The sequence below is a fragment of the Lupinus angustifolius genome, chromosome LG09 (genome assembly GCF_001865875.1).
Source record: "Lupinus angustifolius cultivar Tanjil chromosome LG09, LupAngTanjil_v1.0, whole genome shotgun sequence".
Taxonomy (NCBI): Eukaryota; Viridiplantae; Streptophyta; class Magnoliopsida; order Fabales; family Fabaceae; genus Lupinus; species Lupinus angustifolius.
The window spans coordinates 2,449,282-2,472,111 of record NC_032017.1 but is presented as its reverse complement, the minus strand read 5'-3'; the positions used below and the strand labels follow the sequence as shown (position 1 = coordinate 2,472,111).

The window sequence follows — 22,830 nt, the reverse complement described above, 5'->3', positions numbered from 1 at the left end:
ATGTCATAATTTATTTGAATTTTAATTCTTTTTTAAGATATTATGTCGGCAGGTCTCCCATATTGCCTAATATAAATGTATGTGGGCTTGACAGGCAAACGGGTACGACAGAATGGGCAATTGGACTACATTTGTATTCTCTGCTCACAAAAAATTACGAGCTACGCAAGCCGACGTGTGGAAATGCCTGATTTGCCACTTATAACTATAATACCTCTATTATTAAATGAATAACAGATTATGACTCTTCTACAAATAAAAATTAGCCTGGAGACATACTTAAGCTATTTTACCCATTTGAGTTGTCATCATTTAAAGGATGCAAACACATTGGTGTGTACATGTAGCATAAGGAATGGTGGAAAAGCAAAGAAATAGGATAGGGAAGTGAAGCAAATTACATAGTTACTTCCAATACACTTGGTAAAATTTAGGATTGCCCCACTTGAAAGCCACAAGTGTCAAGGTTGGGGTCATCTAAAGTAATGGATACTAAGTACTCGAATATGAAGCCTAAATTTATTTGATCATTTAAAATTTGTACAATTATTTTTTTACTGTCACATGTCACCATCTTCTCCATTACTGGAGAAAACCCATTTCCAAATGTCAAGGCATAAGCTATTGGTAATAAGAGCTAAAGGAAATGATACAAGCAGTATAGATTCTCAAAGAAATCCCATAATAACTCAATAAGTAGACTCTATTACTTCATATTCTCAAACAGTAAAATCACTATCACATAAGTTACTTATAGCTCAACCATAATGTCACAAATTTTTGGTAGTCATGAAATATGTCACATTTAACATTCAAGTGAAAGAGTCATAGAAGGAGCAACTATAAATAACCAAGATGTGTTAGAGCACCTGCATTTTCATCTATATGGTTCTATTTGTATACGGTATCATTTTCATCTATACGTGTTTCTTCTTTATTTTATTTATCAGTCAATTGAAGGCTAACCATAAACACTCTAAACTATAAGTATCGTGACTATTGCAATCAAACATATGATTACCAATATATATTTACTCATGGTTGTCTCTATTAAATCTAATCCATGTTTATGTTTCATGCACATGCCTTATTAGGCATGATGCACATTTTTTCTTTACAACAAGTTTTTCTGATCGAGCCAGCTTCAGGACCATGACCGAGGATTTCTGGTGCATCGTGACCGAGTAGGCAGGAGCACCTGACCGAGGATTTCTGACTGAGAAGACAAAACATGACCGAGACAATTTGGCGCATCAGCACACACCTTAGCGCGTCAAATTGGCGCATCAACACATGTGTCCTAGTGCATCAATACGCACCATGGCGCATCAGACCTTGGAGCATCAGCACGCTACGCACCATGGTGCATCACACCTTGGCACATCAGCATGCACCTTGGCACATCAGCACGCAACGCACCATGGTGCATCACACCTTGGCGCATCAGCATGCACCTTGGCACATCAGCTTGGCGCATCAACACATGCGTCTTGGCGCATCAACCTACATCCACTAGCGCATCATTTCTACTGCATTAGGCGCATCATTTTTACTGCATCAGGATGCACCTTGGTGCACCTAGCTTAATCATCTGCGCATTTCTTTTTTCTTAAGATTAATTTTAGTAGCAGAGTCATTTCTCTTTTTAGCATGTGTTAAGTATGTTAATTAGTTTGTTACATTGCTTCTTCCGCAAGCAATCTAGGCTATATATTCATATGAGCCACATACTCTTGTAACTTAACAATTCAATCATTCAATAATATCAAATCCTACATTTCCTTATTCATGGATTCCATTATGGTATCAGAGCTCTCTTAATGAGAGCTCTGCTGCTAAAACTAATCCATCACACAATCTTCTTCTATCTTCTTTTCTTCTTCAAAACCATCTTCATCATGGACACTGAATCTGATGAGATTCAACATCCATACCAAGCCATGGATACTTCGCAGAATCCAACAAATCCTTACTACTTACACCCAGGAGAAAACCCAAGGTTCACATCAGTCTCCCCATCACTGAATGGAAAGAATTACCATTCATGGTCAAGATCTATGAAGAGATCCCTTTCATCAAAGAAAAAATTCAGAATTGTAGATGGCAGGATACAAGCTCCAAAAGAATCATATCCAACCTATGATGCTTAGGACAGATGCAACACCATAGTGATTTCTTGGATCACTAAGTCCCTAACACAATCAATAGCACAAAGCATCATCTACATAGACAATGCTCAAGATCTATGGGGGGGGGTTATTAAATCTAATCCATGTTTATGTTTCATGCAATGCCTTATTAGGCATGATGCACATTTTTTCATTGCAACAGGTTTTTCTGACCGAGTCAGCTTCAGGACCATGACCGAGGATTTCTGGTGCATCGTGACCGAGTAGGTAGGAGCACCTGACCGAGAAGACAAAACATGACCGAGACAATTTGGCGCATCAGCACACACCTTGGTGCATCAGATTGGCGCATCAGCACATGCGTCCTAGTGCATCAATATGCACCATAGCGCATTACACCTTGGAGCATCAGCACACAACGCACCATGGCGCATCACACCTTGGCGCATCAGCATGCACTTTGGCGCATCACACCTTGGCACATCAGCATGCATATTGGCGCATCAGATTGACGCATCAACACATGCGTCTTGGCTCATCAACCTACCTCGGCCACATCATTTTTGCTGCATCAGGCGCATCATTTTTACTGTATCAGGATGCACCTTGGTGCACCTAGCTTAACCATATGCGCATTTTTATTTTCTTAAGATTAGTTTTAATAGCAGAGTCATTTCTCTTTTTAGCATGTGTTAAGCATGTTAATTAGTTTGTTACAAGTTAGTTAAATTTATTACATTACTTATTCCGCAAACAATCTAGGCTATATATTTATATAAGTCACATACTCATGTAACTTAACAATTTAATCATTCAATAATATCAAATCCTACATTTCCTTATTCATGGATTCCATTAGTCTCACCCTAAAATAGGATTTTTGGATATATACTTTCTCATGGCTTTCGCAGCCAAACATACATGAGATTTATTTTCAAGTTTTTATTTTATTTTATACTATATTTTGGTGTTAGCGAGAATGTTTTCAAGTAAAAATTTCAATTCAATAACAAAATATTTTGATATGTTTATAATGTTTTAGAGAATATCATCTTTTATGAGTTATTACTTATTTTTCAAATTTGATAATATCATTTACATTTTGTATAAGTTGTGGCGTTGCTTGGTGAGACACACACGGTAGTTAACATCACCAAAGGAAAAATAATTAAGAATACTTTTATGGGAGTGATTACTGCTTTGTAAAGTAAAGAACATATCGTACAAATCATCTTGAGATCCTTTGGGAATAATTCCTACGATATTCATTCGAGTAAGAACATATCGTACAAATCATCTTGAGATCCTTTGGGAATAATTCCTACGATATTCATTCGAGTTAAATATATGTGAGAATCATCTTTATCAATGGAGAGCAAGTACTTCAATTTCCTTATATTTTTAATGATAAAGATATTATTTTATTATACTTAAAATGATATATGTCATTACATAATAAATTCTTTTTCGTTTTTCAAGGGCTTGCCTATCCATTATGAAGAGTATTCTTACTCCCGAAAATCCATGGAGTAAACAAATAAAAGACACTTAAAACTCTAATTCTATGGACCATTTATCTAACTACTTATATTTACCATATGTTTAATCTAGTATTTTCTCATGCTTTTTGAAATTATAGATTTTATTATAAATTATCAAAAAATATGTGTATGAGATGGAAGATTTAACGCCTACAATTCCAACCCCTCATCATATTGGTTAAGATCTCTGTGTATGATTCCATTAGTTTTAATAGTCTTTATGCAATAGTCTCTAATGACTCATATAAATAAGGAGACTCGCTATAATATGTTTGTAAGTTGTTACATGTTGACCTATTATGATATTAATGTGATGGTTGTCTTTTATCTTAGTCGCATAATATAACTTGTCATCATAGTGCCTGAACTAGGATATTACAAGACCACATACTAAGAGGATAAAAAATACAGCCAACCACAAATTCAACAATTTCTTTACCAACAAAGCGTTGGTCTAGTGATATAAGTTTTATTAGATCCTCAGAATGACCAAAAGCTCAAAGGTTCGGTTTCAGAGAAACGGTGAGAAAATATCATTGATAATACCCTAAAAAATTCAACGACTGATTTTCAGAAAAGGATGATAACAATAAATGAATGATCAAGTTCTTTTTACAGGTTTCCTCCTAAAATGCAATGAATATAAACATGACAAAATCAAGGATGAGAATTTCAATTTTTCAAAAGCTACATTGGTTACCTTGAAATGTAATATTGCTTACCTTAAAAATATGGACACTAAAAGAATTGTTTTGGTTCCTTATGATTCTATAAACAACAATACATCTCTTACAATGACACACTAGTGGAGGAAACCTTTAACACTATAACATAATAGTCATACTAGAACTCGCATAGATTCTAACATGGGATATAGCAAAAATTTAGGACAAAATTGCTGATACACATGAATATCATCAGCAATTGAAATGAGTCAATTTTTTATATGAGAAACAATGTAGTATAAAATTTGGAGGTGGTTTTAGCAACAACAAAAAATGCATCAAATGTTTTAGTTACTAGACGAGATATTGTCATATATGTGGGCCATTTCCTTTGAATGGGAAACAATTATGGTAACGCTAACGTGGGAACTCACATTTAGTTCAAATCCTTGCCCACCATTCATCCTACATGAAAATGTCGGTTACCCACTAAAATTTCATTTTTTTTAATCTCTCTTTTATAAAACGTGTTTATTGAATGAGTGTAATATGTATTAATTGATAGAATAAAATTTTATATACATATAGTACATTATCCATCATTTACTTGTATTATTTTTATTTAAAAGGTTAATAATAATTAAAAATAAATAGTGGATAATATAATGATAGTTTAAAAACTCTTATACTATTAATATATGAATATTTTTCTCTTATTGAATTCCACCAAACAGGCTTCATTCTCAATGTTATTAATATGGACTATCAATTTGATAGTACACCATTTAATTAGTGAAGTGGTTCATGGCCATGCTCTAAATTTCAAAATTTTAATATGTTAAGTTTTCAAACACAAACCATATTCAAATTGACATGTTGAGTTTTGAGTGGAAAATTTAAAATATTAACGAGTTATTCAAAAGTCGTGATGGCACATCATGAAGTAAAAACTAATGGTCTCTCAAAAGTATTGTTGGTCCAAAACGACTTCTAAGTGAAAAAGCTAAAAAATTAATGACTTTCAGAAGTCTTGTGTACTCATCACGACTTTAGAGTTGGAAATTAAAAAAAAATCATTAGGCTACTCGAAAGTCATCTTGGCCCATCACGACATCTCAATCAGAAATTTAAACCAATTAATGAAATATTCGGTAGTTGTGTTGACCCATCACGACTTATGAGTGAAAAAATTTTAAAAAAAAACTTTTAGGCCACTTAAAAGTTGTGTTAGCCCCAATCATTGTTTTTAGTTGGAAATTAAAAAATTAATGGGTCACTCACAAGTCGTGTTAGGCAATCACGACTTCTTTAAAAATTTATTAGGACACTCAGAAGTCATGTTGTTCTTTATATCATGACTTCTAGTTAAGACTTAAAAATAAATGGGACATTCAGAAGTTGTGTTGACCACCCATGACTTATGAGTTGGAAATTAAAAAATTTAATCGACTACTCAAAAGTCGTGTTGACTCATCATTACTTCTAATCGGAAAAATAAAAAATTTATTGGACCACTTAGAAGTCTCAGTAGTCCAATGACTTTGAGTTGGAACTTAAAAAGCTAATGGGCTATTCATAAGTCTTATTGGCATATCACAGCTTCTAATGTGACAAATTAATTTTTTTCCATATTGAGTCAATCTTGTAAACAAAAATATGTTTAAAGTTCAATTACAAATTAAATTGTTTGTCCATAATACAAACTAATTCGTAGTTCACATGTATACAAACTAATTCGTAGTTCACATGTATACAAAGTAATTCATAGTTAGTAAATTAGTTTGCCTTAGAAACTGTAAATGATGTAGATGTTACACTACATTTGAATTAATGTTAACCACAATTTTGAGACTACTATATTATTCCTAACATTAACGACAAATTTATACAAAAAGGGGTATATTTCTATTCTTTACATGACAAAAGAAAAGATATAATTGAAAAAAACAAAAGAGGATTGTCATGTGTTCATTTTTCCTTATTACTATTTTAGGAGAAAAAAATGACCGTAGAATAAGGATGAGAGACGAATTGCGAAGAATATAATAGTGAAAACAATAACAATATTGCTAAAAATATGAAAGTTTAATGATTTCCTATAAAAACATTTAAAGAAATTAAGAAAAAACCATTAATATAAAAGAAATATTATAATCAAAGTTGAGAAATTGTTTAAAGCTTATAATAAGACATGTATTTTTCTGGGTATACCAAATGTATTCCCTGACTCTTTTTAGGTAATGACTTAATCATTTTGGGATGTGTGATTGTTTCTTTCAATAAGTGATTTCATAGGAATCAAACCTTTAACATTTTGGTCATCCTAAAAATCTAACAGATTTCTTATACTATGAGAAAAATTATAATAAGACAGGTTGATAAAGCTTATAATAAGACATGTTGTATTTGAATTATCAATGGAGCAAATAAAGGGGTGTGTTATAAATGCGGCTCCACATGATTCAGAGAATAAACATCAAAGTCATATGAGAAGTTAGGGGAGCACGTCTACTCTACCATAAAGTGTGTCACTATATGTGGTATTGTTTGTGATTGGTTGTAAAAATGTATTTAAGTTAAAAAAGTAATGATTAAGTATTTTTCTGACTAATCATAAATAATAACACATGGAGTGATACACTTTTATGGGATAACAGATGTTCACCGGAAGTTAGGTGAACAACTTTAATGACTATGAGAAAAATTAAATTGCCCATTTAATGCTATTGATGAATTGGTCTAGTAAATGACCTTAATTATTTTCCTGCAGCAGTAGTATACATTAAGCATATTAATTTGACAAAGTGTAGGTCCATGCTCTTTTAAAACTATTAAAGGACAACCAACATTTGTACATCACTTTCCCAGTGGTTGTTCTTTTATAGAAACTAATGAAATAATTGAATGTTTAGTTTTTGATAATAAATTTATTGATTTCCTTATTATAAAATAAAGTTTTTTATTCCAAGTGTAGGTCTGTATTTTTGGGAGTGTGACTAAATGTATCTTCCAATAAATGTTTCTTTCGGGAATTAAATATTTAGCATTTAATCTAATATGGTATTTCAATTAAGGTTTACATTACTAGATCAATCCCTTCATATAATTAAACTAGAGTAGATATAGCATGTGAATATTTAAGCCCCTTATGGAAGTGTAAGAAAATTGCTGAAATGTTAAAACACGTACAAACACATGAAATCAAATTTTGGATGGATATTAGTCACAATCTGAAATTGAAGAGATTATAACAAGACCCATAATATCTCTTCCTCCTTATTAACTTCAGTGCTTGTAAATGGTTACAATGGGCAGCACAAATTGTTGGTTGTATATTATACCAAATATGGTAGGGCTAATTATTCTAAGATGGACCTAGTGTGAAGGCAACCATAGTGCATTTATTTATTGGATTACTTCCTTTCTAGAAAAATATTATTTTTGGTACTATAAAGGTATCTCACATTATAGGTAAGGAACTAATCTTTTTTAGTATGTGATTGTCTCTCCCAATAAGTATCGCTCATAAGAATCGAATCTTTGATATTTTGATCTTTCTGTGGATCTAACAGGGTCTTATACTACTAGACCAACATTTTATTGGTTTCTAGAAAAGTTGGGATGACAATGAAAATCGAACCCATGGGTACCCGCCCGAACCCAACTCGAATTTAACGAGGAAAATCTGATGTATTGGGCCTGGGTTCGGGTTTTACCCAAGTTTAATTTCCGGGTTTGGGTCTGGTAGAGCAAAGACCCTACCCTGAACCCGCCCCGAAGTAATGTAATTCAATTTAAAATTGAAAGTTCTATCAAGTGCCCATTTTTTTAATTTCTAATTTAACTTTACGTACTATTGGCTCTTCAAACATAAAAGAAATGAAATAATACAAGAGAAAATAGAAATGTTAGAGAAAAATGAAATAAAAATGATATCATATTTTTCGTAGTACATTTACTATTTTCGGATTTGGGTTACCCGAAACACGACGGGTTTGGGATGATATCTTTATTTTCAACCTCGTTGAGTTTGAATTTGGTTTCGGGTTCAGGTTTTGAATTCCAGGTTTGGGTATGTACAAATTCGACCATGATCCGCCCCGTTGCCATTCCTATAGAAAAATATATTAAAACACCATAAATGTTATGGCTTGTGTAAATAGTAGGGGTGAACATTGGTCGGGTTGGATCAGGTAAGGCTTATCCCTTACCCGACTCTAAATATAAGTAAGGTCATTTTTTGAACCCAGACCTGACCCTAGATCCGAAGCTAACTACCCCAAATTTTAATCGAGACAACCTTCGAACCCGAACCTGACCCTAGATCTCGTTAAATATAATGCATCTCTTTTAGATAAAGTCTTCTCAATATTTTACTTATTTTTATGGATATGTAATTTGACATATGAAATGATATATGTATATATTGTTAATTATATATATGACGAAAAATTAGAGAATCAATTATACTTTCGACAAAAGAGATGTCATTATTCTATACAAAATGGATAGAAACACATACAAACATGATAAGTGACTAACAATAGGACGAGTCGGGCCACTTCATGTTTGTCCCCTACCCGACCCTAAATAGTGTATGGATCAAATTTTGAACACGAATCTGACCCTAGACTCGATGAGAACCGACCCTATTTGGGCTCGATCATGATCGGGTCAAACTGGTTGAGCGGGTAAGGTCGAGTCCTGCTCATATAGATGGAAAATGGGAAATGTTTGTGGGCACGCCTGCATAGCCTGTATTTTTTGTGGGTAGGACATACAAATTTCATTCATTTGTTCATTTCTCACTGCCCGTTTGCCTGCCAAGCTCACGGGCATTTCTATTGGACAATGCAGGTGGCCTGCGGGGTTAAGTTAAGGAAAAAAAGGAAAATTTTAAATAAAATATGATGTAATATGATTTTTAATGCCTAAATAAATTATAATCTAATGTGATTTGTTCAACTTCATGTAAAATATCAAAGTTTTTATTTACTTTTTCTCCTTACTAACATGCCCACATATGCTTGAATATTTACGGCATTTGAGGGCATGAACAAAATAAGTCAAGCAACCCTTTTACGATCTCTACCGGCTCACCCTTGATAAATAGGTACATGAACTATTTTTTCTTAGTAATTAACCTCTTCAACTTTAATTGTTAATAAAGTTTGCCTCTATATAAAAATAATATTAAATTAGTAACGATGAAATTTTTTAACTATTATATTTCATTTTAACTTCAAATGATAGATCTTATTATTTTATATTATTATATATATATATATATATATCGATATTATTATATTAACCGCTTTTAATACTAAAATTTATTTTATCTCATGCTTCTATGAATGAAATGTGAATCATTTGACATGGTACTCAACCAACTAAAACCTTCACCATGTTTAACATTGGGAAATGGGAAGTTGCTAAATTGAAAACTACAAATATTATGAAAACCTAGGAGATGAATTTTGTTCTCTAGCTTAATTAATATTTTCATTCTCCCCGCCATTATTGGTGGAGAAACGAAAATGACTTGTTTTTGTCCCCTTTGCTTAGGGCATTTACTTGTTAAGATTTTAAATATATTTTGTCTCTTCTTAAAATTCAACTCATAGGATTTTATATAATATTGTTAAGACTTTTGTATAAATAATGTAGTAATATTATATGAAGTTTTATATTAAAAAAATGGAACAATAAATTAATCACATGTCTCACGAAAAATGTTTGACTAAGTTTGATGCGTCCAATTAGAAATTTAATTAATAATCTTAAAAGTTAGGACTTATAGTTGGAACTCATAAACACGTTATATTTGGAGATCTTCTATACTCATTAGTGTCCTTAATGATGTACCAAGTCAATCAAAATGTATTACTTAATTGAAAAATTATAAAAAATATAAATTAATATTTTATATTATTTTAGGAAATGATATTGATTAGGGAGATGAAACAAAGTCTTTTTGAGACAGAAGATCGTTTTCGGTTACATCCACATGCCTAAGACTTTTAGCCCTGTAATATATATTGTTACGTTGGTACTTTAATTACTCGTTAAAATGCAACGTGAGACTCTTAGGATTTTTACCCATTTCTAGACTCTAGTATAAATAATGTAATAATATTTTAAGAATTTTAAATAATGGAAAATATAAATTAATCACGTGTTTCATAAAATATGTATAATATTCACGTTTGTTTGGTTAGCATTACTTCAGCAGTTTCATTAAAAAAAAGTTATTTAAAATAAATGGAATTGAGGTTTTAATAGATTTTTTCTGCAAGAAACGTTGTGGGAAATGGTAATTAGAAATTTAGAATGATGAACCTTTTTTTTAAACGTCATTCATGAGAAGGAATAAATAGTGAGAAAACTTGTTTTTGTGTTACCAATAATATTATTTTACATTATGAATAAATAACTAATTTCATTTGAGAAGTATGATTGTTTATCCAATAAGCATTATTCCCAATAATTAACCTTTTAACTGTTTAGTCTTTGTAAGGATTTTGCATCAATAGACAACCACTTTACTGATAGGTATAATAATGTAAAAAATAACTATATATTTCAATATAGATATAACTTAAAAATTCTCATAACATATAAAATAATGGAGCAGTTCATTTTCGTTTTGATTTTCCTTTTCCTTCCTTATATTTTTCTATACTACCATCTATAAGTCAAAGTCAATAAAATGTAGCAGTCAATGCTTTGTTATTACCTTTAATTCCTTTGGTACACGTGATTATAAAAAAATTAGTGCTTGTAAAAAAATAAATTAGACTAAGGTGTTGTGTGGATTCTTTTTTACTTATTTTGCTTTAAAAACTTATTTTATAAGGTACTGTGGTGTAACCTTTCATTGGATCTTTAGATAGATCTCAAGGGTTTTCTTTTTCTAAACAAAGGAAAATATATTAATAAAGCAACCATGGTGTTAACCCAAAACAATTAGAGAACACACAGAAAACTAAATCCACAAGACTATAGTATACACATCAATTTGTAAAAATAAATGACATTGAACCGGATTGAATAAAAACCGAGACCAAGATCTAATGTGGATTAAATCCATAATTTGAGTAAAGTTGATCTCCTTCTCACTAAATATGACATATTTCTCATATGCTAAATAAACCACAAAGTAGAAAACCAAAGCATACACCATAGTTGAATCACTTTCGAGCTAACACACAAAGGTTGGTGAAGCTTGTAGAGGGAAGTACAAGAATTGGTAAGGTAGACATATTTCTTAAACCAATAATAGAAACCCTTCTACACATTTACATAAAACTCACAAGAAACAAGTAAGTGGTCTATGGATTCAGAATCATTGAAACAAAAAACACATAATATATTCGGTTCAGATTGGATGATCATTCTTTTGTAAAGCTCAGACTTCATGCTATCTTTCCTCTAAGAAGTTTCCACACAATGCACCACACTTTGGAATGAACATAATTTACCCAAACTCGGTTGGACTGTCGTTTAGATGACACAAATATATTGATTTAACTTTATAAGACCCAGATGAATCTATGTTCCAATTCCATCTATCTCTAACACCCATAGTACAAGAGAACAAATTACTCACCTCAAACAATTCTGCCTCTAGACTATGCTCCCACACAAACACGTTTCTCCTCCAGACCACTTCCCAAACCCAAGCCCTCTTTTGAAAATACCCCGACTCAAAGACAAGAGCATGTTTGTTAGCTGCAATCAAGTAAAGTCTTGAAATATACTCTTTCAAACAATAATGACCACACCAAATATCTAGCCAAAAACGAGTCTAAGTACCATCCCCTACAACCTTCCACACATTTATATAGAACAATTCATATTAGAACCATCCACATACCCCACCTTGCTAACATCCTTCCACCAATTCGAAACAAATGTCGAGTTAGATGTGAGAGTAACTAGGTCATATTTTGATTTGATTACCTTAATCCATAGAGAATTAGTATGTACAAGAAATCTCTATTTTCATTTATCCAACAGAGAATCATTAAAGAGTGGGAGATCTATAACCCCTAGATCGTCCACTTCCTTAGGTTTACAAACCATTTTCCATGCCATCCTACCTTTATTGTACCCCTACAAAAACTACCTTTAAATCTTAGAAATGATATTGATAAACTATCCACGAATAAACAATCCATGGGTACTTCAATAGACTTCTCAATAAGATCGGAAAATATAGCAAACATACACCTTTGAACAGTGGTTGGTTCATTGCATAGTCCAAATGGCATACACCTATAGGCATACACATGAATAGGACATGTGAAATCAGTCTTTTCCTGATCTTTGAGATATGTCGTGATCTGGTTATACTCAAAGTATCCATCTAGAAAACAATAAAAGGCTTATCCATAAAGTAGTTTAAGAATTTGTTCCATAAAAGGTAAAGGGAAGTGATCTTTTCTTGTTGCTTTGTTCAATATCCCATAGTCAATGCACATCCTGTAACTCGTGAATGTGCGTGCGAGTTGGGATCAATTGATTTTATCATTAGATATAAATATGATCCTTCTTTCTTTGGAACGATTTGCATAGGACTCACCTATGCACTATAAGAAATGGGATCGATCAAACCAGCCTCCAACAACTTCATTACCTTAACTCTGACAATCTTTTGTGAAGAAGATCTTGCTCCTAACCTTGGCACGGTTTTGATTGAAGACACCAACATCACATAAAGAAGAAAATGAAGAATACTTATGAAGACAATGAAGATAAAGCTTCAATGAATTTAGAGTCTAGGTCTATAGGTATTTCTATCCTTATACTCTATAATATACAATTAGTAGTAATGCTAAAAAAGTATTTCAAAAATAAAATTGAAAACTACAAGTATAAATGAAAACAATTTTCAAAATACTGTATAACAGGTTATTGGATCTAAGTAAGAGGTTACCAGAACTAAGTAACATGTTACATGAGTGTGAAACGAGTCCAACAAAAACTAAACATGATAATCGATTACTCCCTTTGAGTAACCGATTACAAGGTTATAGTATATATGAGTAACCAATTACACAATAGGGTAATCAATTACTCAGTTGGACAAAATGTTTGAGTAATCGATTACACACTTTGAGTAACCGATTACACAATGTGATAATCAATTACTCAGTTGGACAAAATGTTTGGATAATTGATTACGTCGATGCTGTAATCGATTACCGAGAGTTGTTACACCAGATTTTCAGATTCGAACTGCACAAATTTCACCCCAAATGAAATGGTTTCATTCCGATCATTCCCTACCTTTTCATAGAGGTGTTATGGCTGATTGGAAATCCTATTTAAAGGTATTGAAACTCGAAATTCAATAATAAAAAAACTCACATACACAATCTAAATTTTCTAAAACACTTTTTCTACAACTTATTCTTAACTTTCAAATTAAATTTTCTGAAGTTGCTTTAAGTGTAGTTTCAATGATTTTCATACCTTCTAAGAATTATTACTAAGTGTATAAAGAGTTACCAGATTGCAAGAGATCGTAGTGTTCCAATCTTGTAAAGGCAATCATTGCTATTGTTAAAGTTTTCTTCATTCAAATTGCTGAAATACTTTATTTCACAAGGGTGTTATAAGAAAGGGGATAGAGTCACTTGGAAATTTTATTTTCCGAAGAGTGGCATATGTATTAGAGAGTGAGTAAGGTACAAGGAAGTCTCGAGGTGAGAATTTTTAATTACTACTCTTAATATCTAGTGAAGAAATCTCTTGTGCTACAAGAGTACTTGATTTAACCTTCAGTGGACAAGAAGGTGAACCAGTATAAAAATCTCTGAGTACTCTCTTCTCCCTTATCTCCTTAAATTTACTTGATATTTTTCTACATAACTTTTCCGCTACCACTAACTCTGTAAATTGCAGAAAAAGCTATCAGATTTAAAACAACTAATTCACCTCCTCTTAGTTGTCATCTCAGTCTTACACCTTCGTCATTGGATTTAGTCGTCGTTGTAGTTGAGCAACAAACTTGACACCATCCTCCATATAAATCGTGTGCATGTAATAGGATGGACTTATTCCCTTCAAGTCAGCCAAGGTCCATCCTATAACATCAAAGTTAGACTTGAGCACTTCCACAGACTGCTCTTTTTTTTCTTCATATGAGGAGTTGATGATGATTAACAACTTCCCTACTTCACCATCTAAAAATGCATGTTTTAGGTGTGAATGTAGTGGTTTCAGCTCCCGTTTCTTTTTTGACACTTTATCCTCAGCTCATATCTCTACATCCTCATATGATACATAAGACTTAGAATCCAACATATTATCTCCTAATGCCTCCTCCATTAGGTCAACTATTTGTGCCCCATCCTTGAAAGTCACATCCCTATCATGCACGCTCACCTTGAGTTTGTCATCATCCATATCAATAAAGACCTTGACGATCTTCATGAAAGGCCTATCCAAAATGAGTGGCACATCCATATCCTAATCAATATGCAGGATGACAAAGTCAGCGAGGAAGATAAATTTATCCACCTTGACGAGAACATCTTCTACAACTCTATTAGGATATTTCACATATATATCTGTGAGTTTTAGAGACATTCTAGTAGGTTGAATCTCCATGTCCCTTATCTTTCTAATCATAGATAATGGCATCAATTTGATGTTGGCTCCCAAGTCCATGAGAGTCTTTTCAATTGGAAGATTCACAATAGTGACCAGTAAGGTGAAGTTCTCAAGGTCCTTACACTTTGGAGGGATGAACTTCTGGACGATAGCACTACAACTCACATTTAGTTCCACAGTCTTTTCATCAAGAAGTCTCCCTTCTTGGTTTGAAGTTCCTTCATAAACTTAGCATTGGTAAGCATATGCGCCAATGCCTTTAAGAAAGGAATGTTGATTTACAATCTGCGAAATATATATATAAGCCGCTTGAATTTCCTCTAGCGACATTGTTTGGTTGGAACTATAGTGTAAGGTATATATTTGATTGGTGGGAGTTTTGGCTCATTCTCTCCTATTTACTCTCCACTAACCCCAACATGAGTCCTCTCATCCTCAAATGCCTCATCCATTTGTTTCCATTTGTTGGTTGCATAATGTCTGAACAATGCTCTTTTGGGCATGAATAAATTTTCATCATTAAAAAGTTAAAAACCTTTCATATGGGATATAGAATCAAATGCACATCAATGATTTAGAATATTCATTACCATATTAGCAAGATCAATAATTTTAAATCAAAAGAAGAAAAGTATTACAAAGTAGATCCCCTAAAAATATATTCAAGTGGATAACTTTCATCTAAACAAAATTTCTTGTGTAAGATTTGTGGATTAAAACTAAAGAAAAATTAGTTATAGAATGTTTGATTTAGAAATTTAGTGATTTAGAAGGATTTTCTAAGACAGTACATAAGCTTATAAAAAAGTAGAAATTGGAAAAATTTATATTATATTTGCTAGACAAACTTGAGTATACATGAGTAAATAAACTCATTTACGGAATTATTATCTATAAACAACCTAAACTTATCTATTATTACATTTACAAAACTGGAAAAAAATTAAATTAAAAATAAAGGTAATTGTCGAATATTCTTAGATCTTTTTGTGAGTTGAGTTTTAGAATAAGAAAAGAATCGGAAGACTTCAGAGTCATAAAATATATTTGTAAGTTGATTCTTACTCTTTTTTTCTCTTCCAAAACTTAACTTGTAAACCTTGTAATTTCTTAAATTGAGATATTAAGATCAATCCTAGGTTTCTTCATAGATTGAAGGGGGACAACATTGCTACACCTAGGACACTTGGGATTGTTCTTCATTATCAATACATATGATAAGCAACCAGGGCACCCTACAGCCATTGGTGATGAACTCATATCACATTCTTCTTCTTGGGTTTCTTTCAATGAAGATGAAGATGATGAATATGAAGGTGTTGTTGAAAGTGATGATTTGAAGAATGATACCCTTTTCCTTCTTGGCTCTTTCTCTGCTCTCTCAAGTGCTGATTTCACCTTGTCAAGTGTGCACACACTTTGGTAATTGTTTGATGGCAATGATGGAGAGAATAGGTTTAGGCCTAAGCTTGTTTCATCAAAAAGATTCAAGGGTGTTTTGAAGGGAGATGATGGGAAATTCAAGGTCTCAAGTTTTGGAACTTTTTGGTTCATATTGAGTTTATTTTCAAACATAGGTGGCGAGTCCAATGTTTTGCACTTCTGAATATGGACCTTCCCTGTCTGCATATGAAAAAGATAACCAAACAAATTTCATTAATCATTTTTGGCATTGTAATATTTAATATTATATATTATCAATCATTCATTTATATTCTTTATATTTTAGAAGAATCAGTAATGATTACATGTGAGATATATATATATTTTTTTTGTTTTAAAGATATGAGATTATCTGATATGCTCCAATAATATATGTCAAGAAAAGGAAATTATAGAATAAGAGCCAGCACACATGGTCTTATCGGTTTTATTTAATATTTATGTTATCTAGTCCTCTGTATTAATTGTTAAGCATGGAAATCAAGATACTTGCATTTATGAATTAGCGTAAAATGCATTATAATATCATCAATGCTAAGAAAGGCACAAATAGAAGACCATGTATACATCGTATTAGTATATCATTTATTATTCATTTAAATTATTTTATTTAGTTATAGCCTATAAAAATTCATAAACGATAAATATATACATTTTTCTCATATACAGTAGAAATTATGATTTAGTATGTATACATTCATAATATTACAATTAAGCTAAAAAAGATAATATTTTATGATGGCTATACCCGTAGTTCAAAGAATTTTGTGCTCAAATATCAAATTCTAAAAATTAAGTCAAAGTGTTCCCATGGAATGAAATTTGTTGTGGAAGGAGTCATGCCAAAAAATAAAACCGGAAAAAAACTTGTAGCCATATTAGCTTTAGCCCTTTTCCAGAAAAAATAATATTAGGCTTAACCTTTAAACCTTTATTTATGAGAAATAAATACAGAGATAAAAAGGAACGAAAATTGATTAATTGGGGCTTAGTATTACATTTAAAAACAAAAGTTTAACCACACTCACAATAAACAGATAAAATCAATTTTGCATTTTTATAAAGATCATGGATTTCTCCTTCTCCCCCTCCCTCATCAATAAATCAAAAGAACATGGAAAATAATCACAATTTTAAATCAAATATTCTGTGTTAAAATTGTAAATAGAAATTTAAAAGTCAGTGAAGAATTTTGTAAAACAAACCGCTTAAAAAACAAAACATGAAAGAAGAAACATTTACAAACATTTTCTAATTTAGAAAAAAAATTCCATTATTAATTATCAATTGTTCACAAAAACACTCAAATAGAAGAATATATCCCAGGTTTTAAACACATATGCCAATATACAACAAGGTCTTAATAGTACAAAATAAATTATTTATTAACCCATAATCTTAAAATTCTTAATAGTACAAAAAAAATCGATATATTCCAATATGTTAATGTTTTGAAAATGTTTATAATCATATAATAATTATGGTGACATCTAACACAAATGCTCACAATTATGAGAAAATGAAGGTTGTGGGAGTTTTCAAAAAATGATTCTGTTGTCTGAAAAGAGAGAAAATGAACTAACCTGAAGATCTAAGCGTTTCTCCCATCCATTTGGGACCTGCGAATCAAGGTCCAATTCAGGTGATACAATGGAGGACCCACCAAGCAAATCCATTGTTATCGGAGCCGTTGGTTTATCATCATCTGATTCATTCGCCACCATCCGATGATGATGATGATGATGCTGGTTCTTCTCTTCCTTATAACCACCACCACCACCCAGAACACGAATCAGAGAACTCACCTCTGTAGCCATTGCCATGTGTAGTGTTTCTCACAAGAGAGCTTATAGAGAGAGAGAAAGAGAGAAAGAAGAGAAGATGAAGTTGTTGGTGTTTCATGTGTGTGATTGTGAGAGATTTATATATGCCAATAAAGATAGATAGTACGTTACTATAGTAATTTAATAGTTAATCAATTTTAAGAGCGGAACAAATTCGAAAAATGTGTTATTTAATGGAATTAAATTGAGTTTTATGGCATCACCAAAAGTATTGGAAGATGGTAAAAATAAAATAAAAGTTATTGCACAATTTTTTGGGAAGGGAATTAAGTTAAAACAATTCTAATATAAAAATTATGTTAATAATAAATCTGAATATTACATTCAAGAAGAAATTAAAAGTTATTTATTATCATATGATATTTTTTTTAAATTTTGATCGTTTAAACAAAATCTAATAATTCATATTATATGTTCTCATTTCTTATAATAATAATTATTTTTACCCTAGTTACTTCAATTCTTGTGATCTCTACTACTTTAGAAGGATTAATATTTTTTGGTACTACCAAGAGTATTTTCTCACTTTGTGAATAATAAATTAATCTATTTTAGTTTGCGTGGTTGTAAATTCTAACAAATATTGCTCACAATAAGTGAACCCTTGATATTTTGATCATCTTATTCTTTAATAAAATCTTACGCAACTAGATTAATATCTTTTCGGTAAAATGTTAATATTCTAAGAGAAATCGAAATGTATCTTTTTTAAATTTCATTAAATGGAATTAATTTAAGTTTTATGGTTTTGTTATTTAGTGTTTTGAAAGTTAAAATTAATTTATTAAATTGTATTTATTGATTCATTTATTGGGATAATAATGAATGGGTAGTGGAGGAGTGGGAAGAAAATTCAAGATAGGGTGGCATGTAAGTAATGGCAGCATTTAATGAAGATGAGTAGACAAATTATGGTGCTTTAATTAGGTAATTTTTTATTCTTTCAATTTAAATTATTTATTTATCTACTTCCGTTTTTTGGTCATTTAATTATCAAAATATCACGAGAATTAAAGAACTGTCATAATGACATAAATGGTTTTGTATTCATCCGCTAATTAAATTATATGTGTATTTTTCGAAAATGGGTCACTAACTTTAAATGGTTTCAAGTGCTCATTAATGAACTTGGACTATGTGAATGCATGACGTTAGATTTGTATTATCAACCCCTCAATAAATTTTGGTAGAATACAGTTTTGACACGTATAAAATCTTGTTGGAGACTAAAATAGGACTAATATTATAAAGTATGTTACTCCATATGTTATTTTATGTGATTGGTGAGAAAAACATTTAGCTATTAAAATTTTGAACTTAATTATTTATTTTCAATCAATCACATTAAATAATACAATTTGTGGGATAAAAGATGTATTTTCAACTAAAACTTGGGCTCTAGCTCCACCAATTGTTTTGGTCCAGTTATATGTAGTAGTTTCTTCTTTCTTCTTTCTTCTTGTTTAAAGTTCTCGCCAAAATTTAGACCAAATGAAACATGTACTAGCTATATTGATGGCTACGTTCAATTCAAAGTTCGGTGTTTGTATACTGCCTGTATTCGTTTTGAGATTTTGAATAATCCCCGTAGTTTATCTTAGGATTTTTAAATATGGCTTTTATTATAATACTAGTGTGTACAGGCATGAAGTGTCTGCCGACGAATATTGTATGATACTATATATTCAATTTTTATATATTTCATTTTATTTGAATTAAAATTTATTTGTTGTGTTAGGTGTAGTTTATATTATATTTTTGTGTGTTTATGATAATGTTTAATTTAAGGGGAAATATGTATTGGTGGTAGTTGCTTAGGATTATATAGTTTATTTGTAAAATTTAAATAATGTTAAGGGCAATATAGAAAATAAAAACTACACCATGAAGGAAATTATTTTAAGTTTTGGTTTATATATAGTATATATAATATGAGAAAATATGTATGGAATGACATTTTGTTTAAATTTTTACAATGAGCGCACAGCAATTACACTTATATATTATTTATGGATACATCCTCGTATAAAGCATGTACATTACATAACTAGTTCCACCTAGTTGAAGTATCAAAGGAAGATGGAGAAAGAAAATATAAACATTTTAAATCCTCAATTTTTATTCATAAATTTTATCCGTGGTTAGAAATATTTATTTGTAGTTAACCTTCAACAAATTCATTTTGATTAATGATAAAGTCAATTATGCTATAAGTGAATTTCAGAATATATCAACAATGTTTAGAACTATATTTCAATATGGAATAATGGTAATGTAATATTAAATTATCAACTAAGAAAATAAGAATATAACATGAAAAAGTATTAGTGAAAATAGCTTACTAACGCTCCAAAATTCATGAGTGGTGATGATAATTATATAATAAATTTTTGGTAACAAAAGCGTCCACAAAAATGCACTCTCTTGGTGCAATGTTAATTTTTTAATGTTGCTCCAAGCCTATAATATTGCGTGGCACTGTCCTATAGTGTGATTAGAATAATAAAATTATTTGTTATCCTATGTGCCGTCCAAAATTGAAAAATTATGTTTTAATTTAAAAACTGATTTAGTAGATAAAATAAATATTTTAATAAGAGTATAGATTCAATTTCAATGGTTTTATGGTTCAATATACACTTAAATAACTTTGAGGTAAAACAAATACAGAAAAGAAACCACACTTTTATTCAAAATTATTAAATTTTAGAATTTAGCAACAATTATGTACATAACAAATAATATCTTATCGTATTCAAATAATTTCTTAGATATCTACAAAAAAAATACTTTTCAAATATCTAAATATTTATTTATGTAGATTCCCAATAATTAATATATATCCTAATTAGGGTGTGATAGTCACCCATTAAATATAACATGTTTTGTGTTATACACAAATAAAAATAATACTAACGTAAATCTATACTTCTATAAGTCAAAATTATAAATAACTATGGTGACATAATTTTTATCATTCTAAAATTACCCTTTTGTAACTCTTCTATTAATAATTATTATAAACTTTCAAATATTACTTTTACTTTTTTCATAATACATCATTATTCTTCCACACATTTTCTTATTTTTATCTTTTCTTCTTCAATTTTATATTTGATTAATCTTCTTACATCTTTGGTCTCTATTGAGTTCTTATGTAACATTTCTTATATTAAATTATTTTTCTTTAAAGAATGTAACACAGAAATGATACATATCATAAAAATAAGAATATGGGTCGATAGGTACGAACCTACTAGTAAATGATAAAAGATAAAGATATGACAGGAAGAACATTTGTTAAAAGATAATAAAATATGACTTATACAATTATGCATCAAATTATAATTAAAAGTTAATAAGATGACTTAAAAAGGTTTATACATTTATACTTTAATTTTAAATATTAAAGTCAGATGAAGTCATTGATATTAATTACTAAATATTAGAGAAAAAGAAGTATGTATTACTTTCTTGAGAAAAAGAAGTATGTATTACTTTCTTACATCGGCATTGACATTGTATCATTTAATAATATCATTTATGCTCTACCCATTATTGTCATGATAAGCTCCCCTAATTTTTTAGAAATATTAAGGATATTTTCTCACATTTGTTAGATGAGCGTAAATAATTAATCACTACCCTTACCAATAATCGTTATCCCCAAAAGTCAAAGTGTCAACTTTAAAGATCAAATAAGACCACTATATTAATGTCTTGGTTGCTTAATTTCCACATGTAATAATTAAAATAAATTATATTATTTTGCATTCAATCCAATAATACCAGTGTTGTTGGAACCGGACCGGACGGTCCAACCGTTTCTATGCGCCAAGAACTACTCCAGGAGCTCAATCCTCAATTAGAATGGGCTTTGCAGGTAAAGATGCTATTCATAAGGCTGATTTGGCAGTTGCTCGATTCTTTTATGATTGTTGCATTCCATTTAATTGTACAAATTCATTTTACTATCAACCTATGATAGAGGCAATTGCTGCAATTGGTTATGGTTATAAAGATCCTAGTTATTATGCTATTAGATCCAATTTGTTGCATGAAATGAAGAAGGATGTCGAGTTGTTAGTTGCGAACTTTAGGAATTTTTGGAAAGAAACTGGTTGCACCATTATGGCTGATGGTTGGCAAGACCAAAGAAATAGACAACTTATCAATTTTCTTGTGTACTCTCCAAAAGGAGTGACTTTTGTGAGATATGTTGATGCATCTGATGTCATTAAAGATGCTAAAACACTTTACAATTTATTTATTGAGTTTGTTGGAGTAAACAATGTTGTGCATTTGGTTACGGATAATGCTGCAAATTATAAAGCTGCAGGAGCTATGTTAAATGAAAAGTTTCCATATATCTATTGGTCTCCTTGTGCTGCATATTGTCTAAATTTGATTTTAGGAGATATTGGGAAAATGGATCATGTCATTACCTTAGCTAAAAGTGCATCTGATATAACAAAGTTTGTGTACAATCATGGATTTTTGTTGGCATGGTTAAGGAAAAGACGAGGATGGAAAGAAATCATACGTCCTGGGGCAACTCGTTTTGCAACAACCTTCATTGCACTAAAAA

General features: G+C 31.0%; 1 protein-coding gene and 1 long non-coding RNA gene across 2 annotated transcripts in view; both read right to left on the bottom strand.

Moving 5' to 3' along the window:
- Nucleotides 829–22,830, bottom strand: part of LOC109356727 — a 24,013-nt gene continuing 2,011 nt past the window's right edge. The window contains exons 3-4 of the long non-coding RNA XR_002108776.1: nt 11,331–11,334; nt 829–840 (exon numbers count right to left, since the gene is read on the bottom strand). This is a non-coding gene — a long non-coding RNA (uncharacterized LOC109356727). The remainder of the gene's footprint in view (nt 841–11,330; nt 11,335–22,830) is intronic.
- LOC109356724 lies at nt 16,030–18,311 on the bottom strand. The gene is made up of 2 exons (XM_019600216.1): nt 17,982–18,311; nt 16,030–16,578 (listed from the first exon to the last, which is right to left on the bottom strand). Exons 1-2 carry the CDS (start codon nt 18,219–18,221, stop codon nt 16,066–16,068), a joined length of 753 nt encoding a protein of 250 aa, XP_019455761.1. The 5' UTR covers nt 18,222–18,311; the 3' UTR covers nt 16,030–16,065.